At 40.8% G+C, this 21,472-nt stretch overlaps 1 protein-coding gene across 1 annotated transcript; it reads right to left on the minus strand.

Moving 5' to 3' along the window:
• Window positions 1-1,170: 1,170 nt before the first annotated feature.
• Window positions 1,171-3,698, minus strand: LOC306735420 (tripartite motif-containing protein 16-like). Its single transcript, XM_079216886.1, has one exon. It carries the CDS (start codon window positions 3,681-3,683, stop codon window positions 2,001-2,003), a length of 1,683 nt encoding a protein of 560 aa, XP_079073012.1. The 5' UTR covers window positions 3,684-3,698; the 3' UTR covers window positions 1,171-2,000.
• Window positions 3,699-21,472: the final 17,774 nt, after the last annotated feature.

The raw sequence follows: 21,472 nt of genomic DNA on the forward strand, positions 1-21,472 counted from the left end.
GTACATATTGACAGTGGCATCTAATCTCCAGGATATGATTTCATCAGAGCAATGTCAGGAACAGAAAATCAGTCAATTATCAAACTAAACATACCAAAATGTTTCTGCTATGTTTTTAGTTTTTTTAAATCGTCTGATATTATTCTTCACATTTTAACAGTGCTTGAACATCATTTTGCTTTTACCATCATAATGAGTTGTCAGCCCACTTACTCTTTATGTTACAGGGTCATTCATGCCCTAATAAGATGAATATTAAAAGTATGGCTACTGCCTATGAGGTTTATAATGTCGGTCTGCTCCCGTACGTGATTTCTCCTCGAGGGAATTTCTTCAAATTTGGCACAAATGCCTTGAGGCTACAAACTTGTCATGAATGTCCACTTGGACTAAACGACACACTGATTAGACTTGTAGTCACTGTGACCTCACACTACAGATTCATGGCCATAACCCATGAATTAATATGCTAATTATTTGACACAATTATTAGAAAAATTGATGAATTGATTCCATTTTTGATTTGTTGACAATGGATGTAAACGGCAACTTGACTGGATGGTTAACACTGCGAGGTGGTAATTGGAATTAGTTTCAAACAGCCCATTACACAAGGATGTTGTCTACTCTACTGAGCAATATTGTCCTGTGTGGTAAAGATAACATTCAATCAATGCAATCCACAGTTGTTGAGATGTTCCAGTCTGGATCAAAGTGTTGGACTGACAGACTGACGTCTCCTTCTCAGTGTCTGGCGTTGCTGTGAGCCGTTACTACCACATGCCTGACAGCTGATTCATCACAAATAATCCTTTTAATATCATACAAGATATGACCTGTCATTTATTTCTGTCTGTTCACCGTATAATGACAGTGTTGTAAGACATGCGATCTGTTTTCATTTAGTTGTAAACCTCCCACTGTTACTGAAGAAATCAAACAATCCAAGAAATGTAAAATAAATCTCACCTCTGAAGCAAACAGCACGGATCTCATGGCAGCATAGTGAGAGCGCTCTTCTTTCCCCAGCTGATGAAAACGGAGAAGACGGCAGTGAAGTGCTCACATAGAGTATTAAAGTCATTTATTACATTTACAACACAGTCAAGCAAATGTTACTTGTTGGTTACTCTTTTTTGGTATGTTAGAACAAGCAGAATATCTGTGACTTATTTTAAGCTCTAAGGGTTCAAGATGAAAACAACTTAATTCAACTGGTGGTCTCTGGATTTGTAAGACTATGTATTATTACCCCCTGGACAAAATGAGTCACAAGAAGTTTGAGTCAAGTCTGGATTCAAACTTTGACAACATGGTCTTATAATGTATGTTGATTCAATAGTAATGACAACATTTAGTCTGTCAAGCAAATTAATGTAAATGTAATTATAGATATCTTCACAAAAAGTAGCGATATTCCAATTCAGTTTATTTTGTAGAGCCCAAAATCACAAATTACAAATTAGCCTGGGAGGGTTTTACAATCTGTACACATACAACACCTCAAGCTTTTTTTAAATCATGAGAGAAAAATAAATAAAAAATTCACCATCAGCTTTGTATGATCCCATGAAAATAAGACAAGAAGAAAGTATTTCATTCATCATGTGAACCTTCAGTTTGTTCTACACAGAGAAGCTCTGGTGCTTTCACTCTTAAGACCCATGCAGAGGAAGAGACACAACAACCAACCAATACATCAATAACAATATTCATCAAACATTTGGAGCTCAGAGAAGTTTACATTTTCCTGCAGAGAAATATGAGTTGAGGTAAACAAAGAGCATCATGAGCAGTGAGAGCCTCCACGACTAAACAGACGGAGCGCCGCCTCAAGAAAGTCAAACATTTACAGGACAATAATGAGACGTCAAAGTACCGCCCACAATGTTTGATTGACAGGTGAAGAACAATCAGCTCTCGGCAACTATGATGGACACAAAATGAGTTTAAGAATTAAAACACAGAATTTAACCCTCTGCTCTTTCAATCACGTCTGTCTAGTTGAGCTTACAGAACTCAGCAGTGTTTTCATATTGCGGATAAATCCTAAATCCAGCATAGAGAGGCTGAGTGAATGTGGTCTGGACTCTGTGGAGGAGAGTCATGGTTTCAGAGACGCTGTAGAAGGACAGAACACCTGCGCTGTGATCCAGGTACACTCCTACTCTGGAGGGCGGAGGACCAGAGACGGGAGCTGTGATAGTGTTGTAAATAAATGTAGAACTTTCTTTGTTGCACATTAACGCCCAAGATTTGTCATTGAATCCAAACACACATTCAAGACTGTTCCCTGTTCTGCTGATATTCTTGTATGAGACTGCTACATAAGCTCCTCCTCTCCTCTCCACCTCCCAGTAACAACGTCCAGTCAGACTCTCTCTACTCAGGACCTGAGAATACCAACCAGTGAACCTGTCTGTGTGACTAGAATAAGACTGATGTTCATTCATTATTGTTGCTTTTCTGTTCCCCTCAGATAATAACAGCCGTGTGTTCGCTGTGTTTGGATCCAGAGTGATGTCACGTGAATACCTTAAGAATCCAGCTCTGGTCGTGGGCTCTGCTTGTGAAGGTGACAGTAAAACGTCCACTTCAGTCACTGCCAGTGAGACGTTTGTCCACTTCCCCTTCAGGACGTCCTGCAGTTCATCTCTGACTTCTGACACAGCCGCCGCCACGTCCTCAAAGTATCTCAGAGGACGGATGTTGATGCCGGTGGAGTCTGTAGACTCACTGGGTGGTGACAGGGAGGGGTAGTTGTGTAGGAACTGGTTGTGATCCTCTGTGTGTGAGAGCAGCTTCAGCTCAGCGTCCTTCCTCTTCAGCTCAGCGATCTCCTGCTCCAGCTTCTCCTGAAGCTCTTTGACTCGACTCACTTCCCTTTTCTGCTGGGATCTGACCTGCTGCTTCACATCAGAGCTTCTGTTCTCCAGGAGACGGATCAGCTGGGTGAAGATCTTCTCGCTGTCCTCCACTGTTTTATCAGCAGAGAGATTGACGGCCTCCACCTCCTGATGGAGCAGCTTCACGTCCTTCTCTCTGTCCTGGATTCTCTGCTGGATGTTTAGTCGACTCCCCTCCAGCTCTCTCTGCCTCTCGGTCCTTTCTGCTGCAGCTGTGACTGTGTCGTGGCCTTTATGGTCATCCACAGAGCAGAGGTAACAGATGCACTGCTGGTCGGTACGACAGAACATCTTCATCACCTCGTCGTGACGAGAGCAGATGTTCTCCTGGAGCTTCTTGGACGGCTCCACCAGCTTGTGCTTCTTTAATGGAGCCGCTTCATAATGAGGCTGCAGGTGTTCCTCACAGTAAGAAGCCAGACACACCAGACAGGACTTGAAGGCTTTCCGTCTCCTCCCAGTGCAGACATCACAGGCCACATCTTCAGGTCCGGCATAGCAGTGATCAGCAGCAGCAGCTTGGAGTCCAGTCTTCTTCAGCTGCTCCACTACATCTGCCAGCATGGTGTTTTTCAGCAGCACAGGCCTCGGTGCAAAGGTCTTCCTACACTGAGGGCAGCTGTGGAGTTTCTTACCGTCCTCTTGGTCCCAGTGGCTTTTAATACAGTTCATGCAGTAGCTGTGTCCACAGGGAGTAGTCACCGGATCCTTCAGTAGATCCAGACAGATGGGACAAGAGAAGCTTTCCCGATCCAGCTGAACTCCTTGCTGCGCCATTTCAGCTCTCAGTAGCAACGACTGTCTGAGTTTCACTTCCTGAGAAGCGACTCTGCTTTGACTTGATCTGAACAACACGTGATGTTCAGTGAACGGGGCGCGTCAGCTCTATCGCTTCACACCATGTCGGTTACACCCATCTCTGAAGGTGTAGATCTGAAGGGGAGGGAACGAGGAAACGTGTGGACAGGGTGCAGCTGCTGTGTTTGAGAGCAGGAGGAAGAGGGAGGGGCTTATCCAGGAAGAAGAGCCGCGCTGTGAATGTGAACTTTGTTTCCTCATTTTCAGACGGAGACTCGGTTGAAACCGGCTGCATGTTTGAAAGCGTTTATGTTTTTGTGAGTTGTAACATATTTCTTGTCTCCTCAGGCTTTGGTCATGTCTTCATATCTTATCCTCAGATTTTGTTCAGTTTTCTTTTACTGCTTAAAAAAACAACCAGATGACAAAAGAGTTATTAAAATAAACTGGTCTGAAAGGTTTTATATGTTTTAAGACTCTCTCTATATTAGGTCATGACCCGATAAAAGAGGATTCTGTGGAAAGACGATATATTTTAATGCCTACAGAAAAAGGTCAGGGGTTAAAACAGTGAGTGGGTTTCTGCTCTCTGACAGAAGCCGATCAAATCTAACAATGAGATAAACGCAGCACTAAGGCTCATTATCGACATACACACGGGAATTAAAATGACCTACAATGATTACTTTATCTGTTTAAAGGACTAAACTTGATACAAACCTGGGGCCCGGTACACTATAACAAATATAATTGGCTGTATTGTTTCACCAGGTTGGACGTCAAAGACTAAGAACCAAGCTTTTCAATAAGTTAAAATGTAATTTAAGTTTAGGGTTTATTAATGTTATCTTAAATTTGGACTTTTATCAGCATCTTTTTTAACACAATACATTACACTTTGATAACAATAGTGCTATATTTTGTCTCTTTAAATACAATTCAAAACAGATCAAATATTGTAAACACTAACTGTGAAGTAACTCAATCAATTAGTAAAACATATTTTAAACTTTGATATTTTCCCATTCATTGTTATTAAACATAATAATATGCAGTCTGTACATTAATATTCAGTCTGTACATTAATATTAATAATTAATTAATAATTCATTATAATACTAATAGTCTGTAATAATATTCAGTCTGTACATTAATAATATACATATACATTTTATTATTTCTATTACTTGTTTCTATTTTATTATTCTTTTATTCACTTGTGAGCAATGCTGCTGTGATCCTGTAATTTCCCCACTGAGGGACTAATAAAGGATTATCTTATCTTAATATAATAGCGTTTGTTGATTAGTGCCAAACAAAGATCAATAATGGGAATGTAATTATTGTTTGGCTGATAATTGGTCAAAAACCAGGACCATGAATGTCTGAACCAACGATTGTCCCAATCCATCTTGGAGATGTTTAGCTATTTCAATACATAAGTGAAAACTTTGGGTAGCTAGTGGTGCTACAGGGGATACGTCAGGGGCTCACATCATTGTGATTTATCCTCTGGCGACCATGAAAGCATTTCCCCAATCCATCCTATAGCTATTACAACACATTTCCCTCAAAACCCAGAATAAGGAGAGATTATCTGGCGAATATGAATGTCTTCGCAGAACGTCATGGCAATCCAATAGTTGAGATATGTCAGTCTGGACCCACTGATTGTGTATAGTTACAGATTGAATACAATTCTGATGGACATTGCCATGGAAACAGAAGAGCACTTTGTTTCCTACCTTGAAGATGGGCGTTTCTAGAAACCAGAGAAAAGTCATTTCATCTTGGTTTCCTGAAGCTGGACATCCTTCCTCTATACCTACTGCTCAGGCGGCCATATTTGTTTGTCAAAGCATAAAGGAAAGCTTATATCCCATGTTATCGGGTATTATTTGCACCACAGACGATAAATAAACAACACAAACAACTATAATCATATGCACTTTATAAGGGGAGACCATAGATTTGCAATCAAAGTCATTACACGTCAACACTGAGCTGCGGAAACCTTTTCTTGTCAGCTGACATTTCCATCATATAGGCATGTTGGCCCGAAGGACCAAAGCAGAGGAAACAACAACTGCATACAGCGAACACAAGATAGCAATGCACCATACATCCATATGCATACTTTATTCACAGCATCAGCGCCTGCCCAAGTATCTCCAAAAAGACGCGTACCCCAACGGTCCATCCATTCCTCCGTCCATCCATCACGCTCAGCAGCAGCAGACATTCATGATTGCATCACAGTGTCTCTAATCTCTGCTCAAACTCTGCAGGAAATCTGAGGCAATCACTTCAACCTCTGTCACTCTCCCGTTGTCTCTACTTACAGGTTTATGTGCAGGTGTAAATATTCTAATTGACTATGTCTATCCCTCTCTATCTTCTCTATTTGCATTTTCAGGCACAGCTGATTCTCTTTCCCAGGGCGACTGAGCAGGAGTGCAATAACAAGGCGCCGGTCCCTGAGGAGCAGAAATTACAAGTCGTGAAAAATGATTTATGCATAGGTCTTGCAAATGTGTCACTGCTTAGCTTGGCTCAATATATTAATATAGCTTGAGCCAAGCCAACACATTCTTAGAAATGAAATAAACAAATATATGACATTGGTTGATCAGTTTTAGATTCGATCCTTTATTAGTCCTGCAGTGGGGAAATTCCAGTGTCACTCATACAGTTCAGAAAGTTGAGAAAAAATATATTTTTCAAATATTTCTGCAAATGCAGCTGTACTATTCAAAGGCATGAATAAAATAGGAAGGGTTATGAACTGGCTGCTACTCAGAATATTATTATGGAAGATTTGAGTAAAACACACGTATTTGCCTTCTTGCTAAGAGGTAGATGAGAGGGTTGATAGGCTAACCTTATTAATATTATTCATCTAAATATGAAGCCAGAGCCTGGAGACAGGAAGCGTCGGTCAGCATGAAGACTGGAAACAAGGAAAAGAACGGCTAGCCAGGGTTACAAAAACCAAAATGTAAAAAAGAAAACGCCTTGTGGAAATAGAGCCGACGTGAAACCAGAACCCTTGATTTTGTGCCAGAAATGTAAAAACCTCATTAAAAATCCCATGAATTCTGTTTAGATAAGGATGCAAAAAAATATTTTCCATTCAATATTTCTAAAGGAAAGTCAGTAAGTGTATTTCCAACAATATACAACTACTCCTCTGAGTGCATGTATTACATATTTATGTATTAATTCAACATCTCCCCTCCTCTCAGCATTACTGTAGGGGGAAAAATTAATAATCAAGACACCAAATGCACCATTTGACCTTTAATTCCTACGTTCTCCATCTCCTGCCCTCCCTTACCACTTTACTATTTTTTCTCTTTCTTCCAATTCCTCTCTCTCTCCCTCTCTCTCTCTCTTTCCTCCTCATAATATCTCGTTTACCTCTCTCGTCCCCGGCTGCTTTTGTCCTCCCATTGAAAGCAGCGATTGGTCTTTGGCCTCATAATGATTTTATTGGCCGGAACCCCAGCCAGTAAGCTGGCGGCTAACGAGATCACCGCTGGTTGCGCTAAACGCAGCTGACAACAAAGAAACTAGTTTTCTACCTTGTTGGAATAGGAACACGCACACATGGACACACACACACACACACGCACACACACACATACACCAACCTTACCTCTGCATCTTCTTATCAAGTTAAAACTGAAGAAAGAAACACTTCATTGTGTGTGTGTGTGTGTGTGTGTGTGTGTGTGTGTGTGTGTGTGTGTGTGTGTATATGTGTGTGTGTGTGTGTTCTTCTGAGACTAACAAACAGGCCATGTGTGCAGGAGTGTGAAGGGAAAACTAGATGTGTGTGCATTTGATTGTGTATGTGTGTGTGTGTGTGTGTCGGCATGCATATATGTGTGTGTCTGCATGACCGCACCTCCATCTCGCTCCCTGCTTGTTCAGCATTAGTGACTGTCAGGTGCCTGGAGGGAGGTCCCACTGCTCGAACCAAACCCACACCAGCTGCTGTTGCTGCAGCTCTTAGCTGTTTATCGCTTCAATCTGGTGTGTGTGTGTGTGTGTGTGTGTTTGTTTGGGTAAAAAGTGCCAATACGCTGCAAATTGCATGACCCCGTGGTAATGAAGAGGAATGGAATCAGCGTCTTATTTTCAAACGCACTAACTGGAAGTCGGGTCGATTGGATTGAGTTAAGGCATGTAAATCAGATGCTCAACCGGCTTCGAGCTTAAAGGGCCAGTTCACCCAAACATCTTGAATTATTCATCAACCTAAAGCGTGTGATGCGAGTTGCCGAGTGTTGGGAGATGTAGGCCGTAAAGTAGTGGCATTCTCAGCAATATAATGAAACAAAAAAACAGCATTTCCAGACATAATAACCCATTACTCAAGATAATAACAGACCTTTTGAGCAGTTTCATGAGAACTTTCAAAAGACCAGCATTTTTTCCCGTCCCCTGTCCTTAAATGTGAAAGGAATGTGATGTTTCATTAACAAAAGCGAACGGAAACCCAACGGACGTGAACTTTGGTTGCAATAACTTTGACAGGTTACTGATATAGATATCATCATTCAAAAGTCTTCTCCTGTTCAGTGGTGTGAAGCCTATCCCAGCATGCATTGGTGGAGAGGCAGACACGTTCACTGTCACTGTCACCACACAGACAGTGACAGGAACTTGGAGAATATTCATATTCAAAATCAAATGTTTACGTGAGTGACAGTAAAATGATGTCTGAGGCGTTCCGGACGTGGAAGCAGCAACGTGCAGGAAGCAAACACAGAGCTGCTCCTGTACAGTAACACAGAGATGAAAGGTCCACGAGACGAGGCGGCGTTATTCCTCGGTGAGTGTGAAACTCTACACGGGCGCCGTGCATCCCGTCCAATCCTCTCTCATTCAGTTGCTATGGGAACAGCTTTCCCTCCATCCTCCCGCTCACCTCTCGCTGTGTCACTGGCCGGTTTTCCACTGACCTGAAGCAAAACGCGTACGTCCAGTCGGCGCTGTCAGAGCTGCAGTTTCTGTGACAAGCGACCACAACCAGGTCCTGCAGAAATGTAGTGAAACATTTGAGGTGACGCAGAGGAAAATGTTATCTTTAAGTGATTCCGTTCAGACGCGGCTGTGTGCTACATGGGATACGAATGGTTAACACATTTAAACATGGTTAAATTGGATTTTCGTGGGACTTGAAAAAGCAAAATGAGAAAATTCCTGAAAAGAAATATGTGCCGTTATCAAACAGTGACACACTGTGATGCAAATCAAATACATTGCTGCCAGCACGCGGCTCTACTGATGTGCGTTGGTAGTTTTGGCATGTGATCACTTTCAGTTGCAATGAGGTTGTGCGGCCTGAAGGCCTGATGCCCATGTTCCCTGTGAGGACAATTCATTAAGGACGTAGATATTAGAGGAGAAGGTTGTGCTTTAGCTACTGAGGCATGAACGGTGATGCTTTAGAGACACGATTCATGTCGCCTTGCAATGTAAGATGCACAACGAGGATCAACACCTTCAGAGGAACGTGATACTGACAAACATGTCAGAGTTACACTAAATAAAGGCGTAATGCAAAGCCTCCGTGCTACATTCAGTGTGTTCGAGGCTTAAGTAACCACTTCACTTTACTGTAGTCAGCTGATTGTGTTAATTGTATTTCAATTATACGAAGACATGTGTTTTCTGTAATTAAGTGATGCATTGGAGAACATTTTCTAATTGAGTCTTCCATGGACGGGGGACATATTGCAGTGCAGAGCGCCATGGCTGTGTTTGTGTGACTGGGTCAACTAATTTGGTTTTAAAGTCTGACTCAGATCCGGCCCGCCAGGGGGTCCAGGCCGGCCCGCGGGATAATTGTTAAAATTGCAGAAGAAGAAAAAAATTAGCTGAGCGCGAACTACTGATCCTCTGATTGTCAGACGGGCACGCTAACCATTAGGCCAAAGTCACAGTAGATTGGAATACTACACATACTGCTCAACTGCAAGGGAATCTGCAGAGGAGCCCAGGCAGGAAAACAGTGGGCTGATGTCTGATTTGTTGGTCTTCATGTTTCTAGTTTATAGAGTTTATCATCCAACAACCTTCACCAATGATTTAAACATAGAGAAATATTGTCATTATGTATGCGCTATTATGCTGTGATTTTACTGGTGCGGCCCACTTGAGATCAAAATGGGCAGCATGTGACCCCCTACTAAAATGAGTTTGACCCCCCTGCACTAGATCGTCAATAAGTACACTTTACAAAGTCGGGTTTCAAAAACTCGGCGGCCGCTCGAGGAGGCATTTTTGGGGAATCTTGTCTAAATCATGCTCAGATCATGCTAGATGTTTATACACAAAAGGTTGTTAAACCACACGTAGATCCCTGTAGGTCTAAATTCCTCAGCTGAACAATTGACAACTGTGTTGACAAAAATAAAATATAAATAACTGTCTTTATGCATGCTGCATCAACACCTCAGTAACGCAGATAACATCTTCACTGACATTTTATACCCACACACACACACACACATTCTAACAGGCACTTTTTTGCTTCATGGGAAAAAGCAAAAAAACAAATATCTCATAACATATTCAGATAAATATGTCAATACAAAAATTACACTTACTTCACCTATTTTGAGAGGCAACACTTTAATCCAGCGTATATCTCAAATATCTTACTCAACTTGACGACCTCATCCTGACATGAACCGTTGCCCTTCTTCTCACATTTTAACAGAACAGGGCAGAGGAAATCAATACAGAAAGATTGCTTTGACTAGACTTTGTCAGGCCAGTTTATTACAGGAAAATGAAGAGTTGGAGTTAAATGCTGTTATCCTTGATCATCTTTTCTTGGTCCATGCAGACTGTGTTGAGTACATGATAAACCTTTTAATAGCCTTCCATCCTGCGTGATGTAATTCCCAAACGTCGCCATGTTCCTGCAGCTTCCCACAAAGCAAAACCTGACAAATGTTTTACTGCAGCCACTGGAGGTGACATTCAAGAATGCTTCACGATTAAAATGTTAAGAAAAAGAGCAACCAAACTCAAATTCTTGAGAAAACGACTGTTTTCACGATCACATGGTTTTCCAAACACCGCCTTCAAGCTGCCAGGGCTCCAATGTTTTGGTTAAGAAAATGATAATATATAGAGTAGACAGAATGGTCTACAAAATGCGTTTGAAGGATATTTTAAGGATGTCAAACTGATTCAGCTACGAAATCAGATGAAAAAACTACTATAGAAGCTAAAGCCGACAGCTCGCAGTGTACAAGTGAACCATCATCTCCTCGTGATCGAGACGTGTCAGTGAAATGTAGGAATAACGCTGTTCATATTTAGCCAGGTAGATATGTATTCACTGTTAAAATCAACAGTCCGTAGAGAGAATGCAAGTTTTTAACCTTTTAAAATCCAATCCCCCCCTCGGGGAGGAAGACTGAGCGATTGTTATATAAAACTGTAAATCATAGCTTGTTTCATGAAAAAAAATCCCCAAACTGCTCTATTTGGATGGATTGAACACCATAAGTAATATAAAAGTGAAATATATGGTTTGGTACATGAACAAATTCAAATTTCACAGATGCGTGCAGATGTGCCCCAATGCAAATTTTGGAGACCTCGCCTGAATTCTCTCTCTACTAAACCCTCTCTAACTTTGTTCTGCTTTACTTTATCAAAGTCAACCTTTGCAGAGAGAATGTTCACATATTGAGCTATGATTTGGGTTAGAGAATGTTCACATATTGAGCTATGATTTGGGTGAGAGAATGTTCACATATTGAGTTATGATTTGGGTTAGAGAATGTTCACATATTGAGCTATGATTTGGGTTAGAGAATGTTCACATATTGAGCTATGATTTGGGTTAGAGAATGTTCACATATTGAGCTATGATTTGGGTTGGAGAATGTTCACATATTGAGCTATGATTTTGGTTGGAGAATGTTCACATATTGAGTTATGATTTGGGTTAGAGAACGTTCACATATTGAGCTATGATTTGGGTGAGAGAATGTTCACATATTGAGCTATGATTTGGGTTAGAGAATGTTCACATATTGAGCTATGATTTGGGTTAGAGAATGTTCACATATTGAGCTATGATTTGGGTTAGAGAATGTTCACATATTGAGCTATGATTTGGGTTAGAGAATGTTCACATATTGAGCTATGATTTGGGTTAGAGAATGTTCACATATTGAGCTATGATTTGGGTTAGAGAATGTTCACATATTGAGCTATGATTTGGGTTAGAGAATGTTCACATATTGAGCTATGATTTGGGTTAGAGTTGGACCTTACAGCTGCATAATTTCAAAGAAATAATCATCCTGAAAGTGATTTTTTTTGTTCCTTTTTGCTGTGTGTCATCTTCATTTACTCTTAACCAGTAACATATAGACTGATATTTACACATCTGAACAAAATCTCACATGTGTACCTTTTATTATAACACCAAAGTTATTCAAACAGCCTTAGTGGTTGCAGAGAAACACCCTTTTTAGTTTGGGGATGCAATTTTCGAGGAAAGGGCCTAACAATAGGTTGGTTTTTAAAAGGTTTTAAAACACATGCAGTCTGTGATTAAGGACCCAGGCAAAGGGGCAGAGCTTATAAAAGGGGTGGGAAGCTCACCTGGGCCTTTCTTCCTGGGTCGTCACACACCTGAAAGCAGCTCAGGCCAGCCTTGTTGGGGGACTTATTTGGTGAGCTCTTCTTTCTTTTGGTGTATGTTCTAATAAGCACGATTTTAGAAATGTGATATCATCTTTTAAGTTCATTGTATTAAATCATAAATGTGTTATCAGTCTTTGTGTTTGTGTGTTTCCAACTGGGGGAGGGGCCGTGTTCATCAGTACAGAGGTAGATCCACTCTGCCGATGCATGTTTTTATTAAATGTTTCCTACCGATTCCTTTTATGTTCATGTGTTTCTTTGGTTTTTAAACAGTCCTTGAAGGAGCAAGGAGGCCTTTTTATGTTTTATGTTTAACTTGTGGGGTTTTGTGCTGTGCTGAAGGGGAGGACACATCCATATATGTTTCATGGGCGTTTTATTATTCTGTCACTTATTGTGCATTTGCTGTTAACAAGTACATTTTATTTGGTTTGTGTGACTATTTACTGTTTTTATTTAGCTCTACATTGACCTCCCTGACTGTGCAGTTTAGTCCCACATGATTTACTTTCTTGTTTGTGCACTTTTGATTTAGGTATAGTTTACTCCATCTATCAATACAACTTTTATTTTTGGTAATGTAGTCTCTGGCTCCAGTTTACTCTTGGTGTTTTGTTGTGTAAATCATATTCATTCAGTAGCTAGCAAATCATAGAAGTGCTCATGCTAGTTAATAATGTGCACTTACTAATGTTAGCTCCACACGTTATGTTTACATGTAACCTCAGTGACAGATGATTACAACTTAACACTTAAATATATACTATAGATGGGCTCCTGATCAATGTCTTTCTGTACACAGCGGTTAAAAGACTGAGGCGTGATGAGATCAACATGAGGAGCTGTGTGTTTGGTTTGCTGTATAATGCACCAGTGTTGTTTTTGGAACATTAAACCTTTCATGTTCCTGTCAAACAGGTGTTGTATGCACAGTATCTTTATGGGAAACCGCAGGAAGTTCATACAGCCGACATTACTTTGTTTATGTCAACGCTATCCAGATTGAGGGGCTTTTTGTTAATTTCCTGCTAATGTACCTTGTTTGCGTGGGCGGACGTCTGTGCTCTTAACCTGTGCAGCTGCGTGGGACCCAATCACAGTCAACTGTGTGCAAAGCCTCAGTTTGCATTATTACTTCCAGCTGCTGCCATTTCTCACTGGAATTCAACGAGCCATGGTACAGTAACCGGCTAGAGCCGACAGATGTCCATCAGCGTGATGCAAGCAGTGGAAAAAGTTTTGGGAAATGAGAAAAGCGGTGCTGCATGTTAAATTCACCTCCAAAGAGTAATTGGCTTTTGGCTTCCATCAAATTTGCTGCGCTTACTGAATATAAAAAGTGCCTCAACATGCATGCACGCTATCATGTCAGCTGTGACGCACAATCCCATAAAATGAAGTGGACTACTTACAGCACAGGGGACTGGACTCTTCTTGTGCCCGTTCTCCATCCTCCGGCTATCTGCCGCACTCGCCCTGCATGTTGATTGGCAGATGCAAAATGGCTGCTTGAAACCTGACAGCCTGTTAATTGGCAGATGGTTGATTGGCTACATTTAATTGGCTTCTGCTAACTGACTGTTGTCGCCCATCTGTGTACCAACATTACTCGCAATGCTAGCTTTGTGACAGCACTTCACTTAACCATCCCTCACTTCCCATAAGCCCATTAACATTTTAACTGTTGGCAACACGAGATCACTCGACCACTCAAAAAATAAAAAAATGGAACCGGCATTAGCATAAATCTGGTTTTCTTTTCTTTTTTAAAATCTTTCTGTTCTCCCTCCTCACACAAACCTCCATGCCCTCAGGTTACAGACGTCAGTCCTCCACCTCTGCACCTCCGTCTCTCTGCCTTTCTGTCAGTCAGGGGACATTTGATGAAGTCATTACCAGAAGCCTCATCAGCTTTTCCCCCATTGGTAACCCGTTTTGAATGTCAGGGGCGAAGCCAGACACCGGCACGCATCTCTGAAGACTTACTCCATTGTTCCTTCATTTGGTAACACACACATTGTCTCTGATTTCAGTTAGTCATGTCATAGTTATGTCATCTCAAGCCTCATTTTTATTCAGACTGCCTGTAGACCTGATGAAGGAAGTGGCTGCTGAGAGCTGCAGAGGCTGACGCCGGCAGGTTACACTGCACTCCGCTTGTTGGTGCAGGATAACCTTCACTAATGAGTTCCCTTCTCTTGCTGCAACAGGTTGGGTTGCTAGCTCATTGGGGGCTGCGCAAAAAAAATAAAATGTGAAGGCATAAGAGGATGTTTTAATTGCTTTTAAAGCAGATGCTCAACAGACTAAGATGACTAAGACTAAGTGAGCCAAAGAAAGTAAAATTACACTTTTTGTGTGTACCATCTTTTACAAACTGCACTAATCCGTATTTGAGTGTCACCAATGGGTCAAATGACTTCATGTAATAATAAAGGTGTGACGAGAGATTAATCACCTTTTCCACAAATGTACAGAGCATGTTAGTGTATCAGCTCATCGGTTTGGCTTTTACAGTCTGCTACTTGATTATTTTGGTTCATTTCCATTCCCCATTTTTAGTAACCGACTAGCTTGCAAGTATAAAGTAATATTTATTAATATATATTTCCTTTGCTGTGGAGACCAAACCAATGCTAAAAGCAGGTTGAATATTGGTCTTTCATTTATCTGGACAGGAAATGCTGCTTGTAGCTGGATAGCTTTTATTTGCGATGTTGGGCTACATATATATATATATATATATATATATATATATATATATATATATATATATTCTGGACAGCATTTCCTGTCCAGAATAGCTCCATAGGCAGCTGTCAGCCTTGTCGATGTTATAGGTTGATAACATGTCAGCGTGTGTATGAGATATTATATATATATATATATATATATATATATATATATATCTCCAGCTTGTTATGCTGCCCCTTGATGGCCTAAAGCAGTCAAAGGGTGCAGCTTTAAAGGTATCTGCAACACCATTACCCATTATCATTTGGAAACTATAAAAGACGGGGCAGAAGCATTTGTTTGAAGTCACAACCAATCAGACAACAGTATGAGTAACTTTACCCATCTTAAAATAACGTAATGCCACTAGAGTTCAAAGGGCAAACATGTAGATGCTCTCCTCTTCTAAAGGAAAGCAAACTGAAGGATGCCATGGGCCGTCCTTATCGGTCAAACACTTAAGTTTGTGCATTCTGGTTAATGTTCTTTGCACCAATCTATGGTGGACATGTCTTTATTTATCAAAAGGAAAATGGAATATTACAGGCGCTCAGGCAGTCTGTATTTCTTTCAAATATTTCCTGTGCATGTGTTACTCATTCACCTCAATAACAGCATACATCAGTCATGCATTTCAATCGATGCATAAACCTCTCAGACTTTGTGTTTAGCAAGATGGCTGCTCATGTTTAAATCGTCCTGAACATTCGAAACATTTGCCGATTTCCCCCGAAGTTGAGAATGAAGTCGTAATATTTTGAGAAAAGAAAATTATAAAATTACAAGAAGTGGCGACTTATTGAGAATATAGTTGTGACGTTTAAGAAAAACCACTAACAGAGCAGTCATAGGTCTGACCGCTGTGTGGCTTGATGTCCACACAGCTTCACATCCTCCGATAGCGTAAGTGAAGGCGAGATCATCTTCATCGTGAACGTTCAAACACTACTCATAACTACATTAGCATCTTTTCAATTGCAAAAACTATTCAGCAATTTCACTTTCATGTAGTTTGTTTTTCCCTCGTCTCCTCGCCACCAGATATACGTCCCATTGAGAGCTGTCAGTTTTACGTGGTTTCATTCAGATTCAGAGTGGACTTTTTAGGAAATGATTACCAAGGCCTGGACCTCGGTGATCACATAGCTGCAAGAATGTTACTGAATGTTTTTTTCTTTCTTTTTTAAACACGATTTAATCTAAAACGGCAGTCCAAAAATTGGAATCAAGCAAATCATTAAAGATGAAACACCGGGTAGCTTGCTCAATAAAAGGCAGAAAACATCTGTTTCACCCTGCAGCTCCTCGTTGTAATTGCAGCGTTGTTTCCTGAGTGTCTTTGTTTTGACTCACAAACACATTTGTATCAAAGTAAAAATCTCCTCGTGCCCACTAATGTCTTTTTATGTCATTTCCAGTTCCTACTTTTCGTATATTCTCTTCTTCTTTCATATTTGGTCATGTTAAAGCAATTTATTTGTGTATTTATTTGTTTTGCAGAGAGAGAACAAAGTGTGAAAAATGCTACAAAAAGTACTTAATAGCAGTAGTGGAGCTGCCATAGAGTGCTGCTGATTGAAGCTCTTTTACTCCTCGAGTCCTGCACTAAAAAGTGTGATCCGAGATGAAGACGGCACTTCATCACATCGAGACCAAAGCATTGTTGGTTTTTCAGTGCCGACCAAAACTTTTTTTTTAAACCACCCCAAATACAATGCAAAGAATCCCTCTGAATCATCACTGATGACCCACTGGGGACATTTCTGGGCCTCAACCTCATGGTGCCCGGTCACAAGCACCGGTTCCAGAGAGAGACTCGTAGAATGGCGGACCAAATGTAGCGCGGCAAAATGCCATGCAAGCAAAAGAACTTTCCCCACCCGGCGAGCATCCTAAACCTCTTTGAGCCTGGAAGGAGGCGCCATCTTGGATGTCGTGTTTACAAAAACACAACCAATAAATCTTACTGTGCCCTTTATGTTGAGACAACAACATTTAGTTGGGTACGGCCAGGGAAAGATCAGCTCCATGGAAACCAATATTGATCTTAAGTTGGAGAAAGGACACAAACTGCTGGCAGCGTTGAACCAACCATTGCTGTGTTCTATTTTCAGAAAGATAGTTTGTCTCTTTCAAACGGCCCTACCTTCATGAAGGTGTGTGAGACTGTGTAACCCAATGTGTGTTCTGGCTTTTGAAACTGTTTGTCAATCAATTTGATTGTTTTTGTTGCATGTTTTTTGCCTGCCTTAACCCGAGAACACTAACGTTAAAAATAGTCACACTATCACTAACGTCGGGTTAACCCGATATAATGTACCTGATAAAATATACTTCTCATCTAAATATATTAAAATACAAGGCAAGTTGAAGTACTCTTATTTTATCCTATAGAACTTCTCATAAAATGATAAACAGGGATCATGGGGAGACCCTGAAAAAAGGCTCAAAATCGGGTGAAAAAAACAGGGATTGGAGCAGGAAGACACGCCCACCTTCAATAAGACACGCCCACCCTTTATAAGACACGACCACCTTCAATAATGTGAGCAGCATGAAGCTACACAAAGACCCACACAACTCAGACAAATGCAACACAATGAAAATAACAAAACCACAATCGCTCGGGTGAAAATCCCCCGACGTTAGTGTTCTAGGGTTACGCTAAATTGATCTGGTTTCCTGTTTTAAGATGAGATGCTTTTATTTTGAAGGAGGCCCCTGGAGTTAAAAAGGAAGTTGCACTGCAATGTGGAAGAGCTACGGAAAATACGGTCAATTTTGTATACAATCTAGAAACGGTACGGAATTAGCACTTCCCCGATAATTGTCATAAGTTTGTATGTTTTAAGGAAATTAGTGGAAGTGTTGTCTCTGTGTGTATGCTATTAATGCTAACATAATTATTGTTTTTGTGTCTTTGTACACAGCTCTTACGTTTGTTATCAATACTTTTGAAATCATCATGAATGGTCATCAATCAGGACTATCTTTCGGAGGGATGCGCTACATACTTACATTTATGACACTTGGCAAACATTGTATTTGTTCTTTATCTATTAAAAACGTCATAGGCTGCAATTTGTCACTCACGATTCTGAAACAGTAATATAAGCAAAATGTAAAAAAATAAAAAATGTGCGCACACAAATGTAGCACGTGAACGGACAACCGCAACGGATCATTCTTTTAATCTGTGATATTACGGACCTGTTGGCACACGTGCCTGAGCGGATTAATGTGGGAGAACATGCTGTACATGACACTGTCCTGACTTGTGTGGGCCGCACATGTGTTCATCAATGTGCATGCACGTGGGTGCACTTGTCTGTGAGTAATGCCTTACATCACCTCAGGTGTGTTTGAAGCATATTTTCATGGGAGTTGGAGATAAATCATCGGAATCCTGGCTGACATGAAAACCCCTCAAGCTGCAATCAGCAGTGGTCTCAAACAAATGCGAACAGGCAGCGAGACGGCCACTACGCGGACTTCAATCGCCCATGTCTTACTTTGTGTTGAACAGGTATCTGGGCTGTCGAGGGAAAGATAAGGACATGGAGGAGGACAAAGAGAAAGGCAGAACATCCAAAGGCAAGGAGGAAACGCAGATTGTGGGAAAATGTGTCGGGAAAATGTGCCTCTTTTTCTTCAAATCACATTTTTCAGGATCACACTGAACGTCTCAAACACGTCGTTTCGCAAACCAATATTGAAACGTATTTATTTCAATAGGGATTTGTGTATTTCAATGTACGCGAAGTGACCTTGTAAGATGTTCAACACCATGAGAATCCCTCACATGGAAGGGGGGGTCTTCACTTCACAAATCAAATGCAGCTTTGCAAATGCAGCTTTTGTTGGAATGTACCGTTTGCCACAAAAGCGAGAAGCTGAAGTTTCACAATTTCTATCTTCTGCTCTGGTTTATTGACGTCTACTTTTTAATTGGGCAGGCCATGTACAAGGCCATAAAACATGTTGTGCTACATTCCTGTTAATGTGCAAATCTTTACATTCCCAAAAAACGACCGCTTCTCATTCAGTACATCTCCTTAGCAGCAAAATGAAAATGTACCAAAACCTTTAACCTCAAATAAAATTCAACAGAGCACCGCTTTATATTTCACATGCTGTTCCTGCTAATTGACACATCTTTGTATCAATACATAAGGTTCTTCTGAGTGAGCAATATACAGTGCATTACTAATCTACTCTGGACTGCAGTCGCAACGCAGGAACGCTTTGCTTCCTCTCCGGAAGAATACATCTATTATATATAATCATCATGTAATTTTTTTGAATTGCATTGCATTAAAATTACATTTCTTCTTAATGGATCAACAGTTTGAACAGGCAGGTAGATGTATATCCATATAACATTTGAATTATTTTAAGTTGCTAGAGCATCTACCTTGAAATATAAAGCAGAAAAGGGTATAACTACAAGCATTCCCTCTTTAAACCGTACCTGCTGGTTACAATGAAACCTGCTGGTAAAGAATACCACCAACAACACAAGCTTTTCTATGAGCATGTCAATCAGCAACTAAATATAAGACTGAGAAGAAAACAAAAATTAATGGAAACAGGAACTATGAGCAACACATCCACACAGTGCGTCCTGTCGAGCCTGGATGTGAAGAAAATAAATGAAAATAAAGGAAAGATAATTAGAACTCCTGTCAGCGCTGAATTTTTATCAGCAGGTCTATCAGATTCCACACCTGATCACCTGCAGATGCTCCACCACTGCTTATTACAGTGTCCTTCAGTGGTTTTACTCTTTACACTCATCAGTGTCAGGGTTATCAGAGAGACGCCTTTTTCCTTTTCTTTTTTATAAATACCTGCTTGGAGACCGTAGGGGTGCTATTTGAAGAGAGAGATTAATTGCCTATTTAACCAACAAAATGAAACAAATTGTCTGCCTTATTTTACTTGAAAAATCTGAATTATATGAGAATTATCATTAGACGTAGAAAAATATCAGAAGAAATACAACTAGTTAAATGTGGGATTACACCAAACAAATGAGAATTGGTGTAGGATTGTATTGAAATATAGTGGTTAAAGTAGTACCCATTTAATGATAATAGCTTCATGACAACAAACGTGAAATCAAATGAGTGGTGACGACTATGAATGACGACAAGTGATAACGCCGACAGGCTGCTGTTAAGTCTGACGATTTAATTATTACCTCAATTGATCCTGTCAACAGCTGTCTGCTTACACTGAGCTGCTGAGCTAATGCTAGCTGTCATTGTAGTTGCTGTGTGGATAACCCAATGAAGGTGATTAAGATATATAAATGTGATTTGCTCAGATTCACTGTCTTTCAGGGTCAAGTGATAATCAGCACTTCACTGCTAGCTGCGACCAACGGGGCTGGAAAAAGCTTTTCTATTATCCCTCTTCACCCGTTGAATGCTACAATAATCAGCTCTGGTTTTGGCCATCATGTACGAAATGTTGTATCCCAACCACCAACCTTTTAATTAATTAATGAATTAATATTTCACTGCTTCAGTCTGAGGAATATGTCAGGCAAAACACCCTTCCTCCATAAAGATCTGCCTCACGAAAACCAAGTCAGTGCCGCAGAGCAGTCAAAACACAGCGTTCTCTTAACAGATACATGCTCAGGATAGCTTTGAACTACAAACAACAAACAGAGCAGTTGCTTTCGTGCTAAAATGTAAATTCTATTATTTTAGCATTGTCGTCCCCTTTCCACCCACCTTCAATGAATATATAACACATTCAAATTGGAATTTGACGCTGCATAAGGTCTTGAATGTATTCGTTACCCTAACCTTTCAGGCATTTTGCTCCTGCAGATGCCCCAGTGGGAAGGTTTAGGGCATTTTGGGGAATTGTCTGGATTTAAATGGCTCAACCCACCTGAACCGGAACTGTTCCGCTCCATAAATGCTGCCGTGCTTCTGGTTGAGCTCCGCATGGCACCGCACAGGTGAGGATTCAAGGGTCGCAGGCTGATCACAAAACCTATTAACAGGACACTTTATATGCTTTATATTCACATAGTCACTTCATCAGGATGCCCAGCTCTCTGCAGCTCAGCTGCCTGCTTCTTCCAGTCGAGCTGGAGGTTCTCAGTGGGGTATAGTTTGGGAGGACTCACTCTCTCTGAAATTCATAACCCTTTAAACACAGAGTAAAAATGGAAATGGTTTCTGTGAGCCATAGTGTGTGTCTGTCAGCGCCTGTATTAGCAAGTGGTCGGATTCAATCCCCCGTATCTTAGTTTTGGTTGGAGGGGTCCCAATCCAAATCCAATTGACAGTGGTATAATTGGGTAACTATCATATCAGGAAAGAGCAGCA

This window comes from Taurulus bubalis, assembly GCF_910589615.1.
Source record: "Taurulus bubalis genome assembly, chromosome: 4".
Lineage (NCBI taxonomy): Eukaryota > Metazoa > Chordata > Actinopteri > Perciformes > Cottidae > Taurulus > Taurulus bubalis.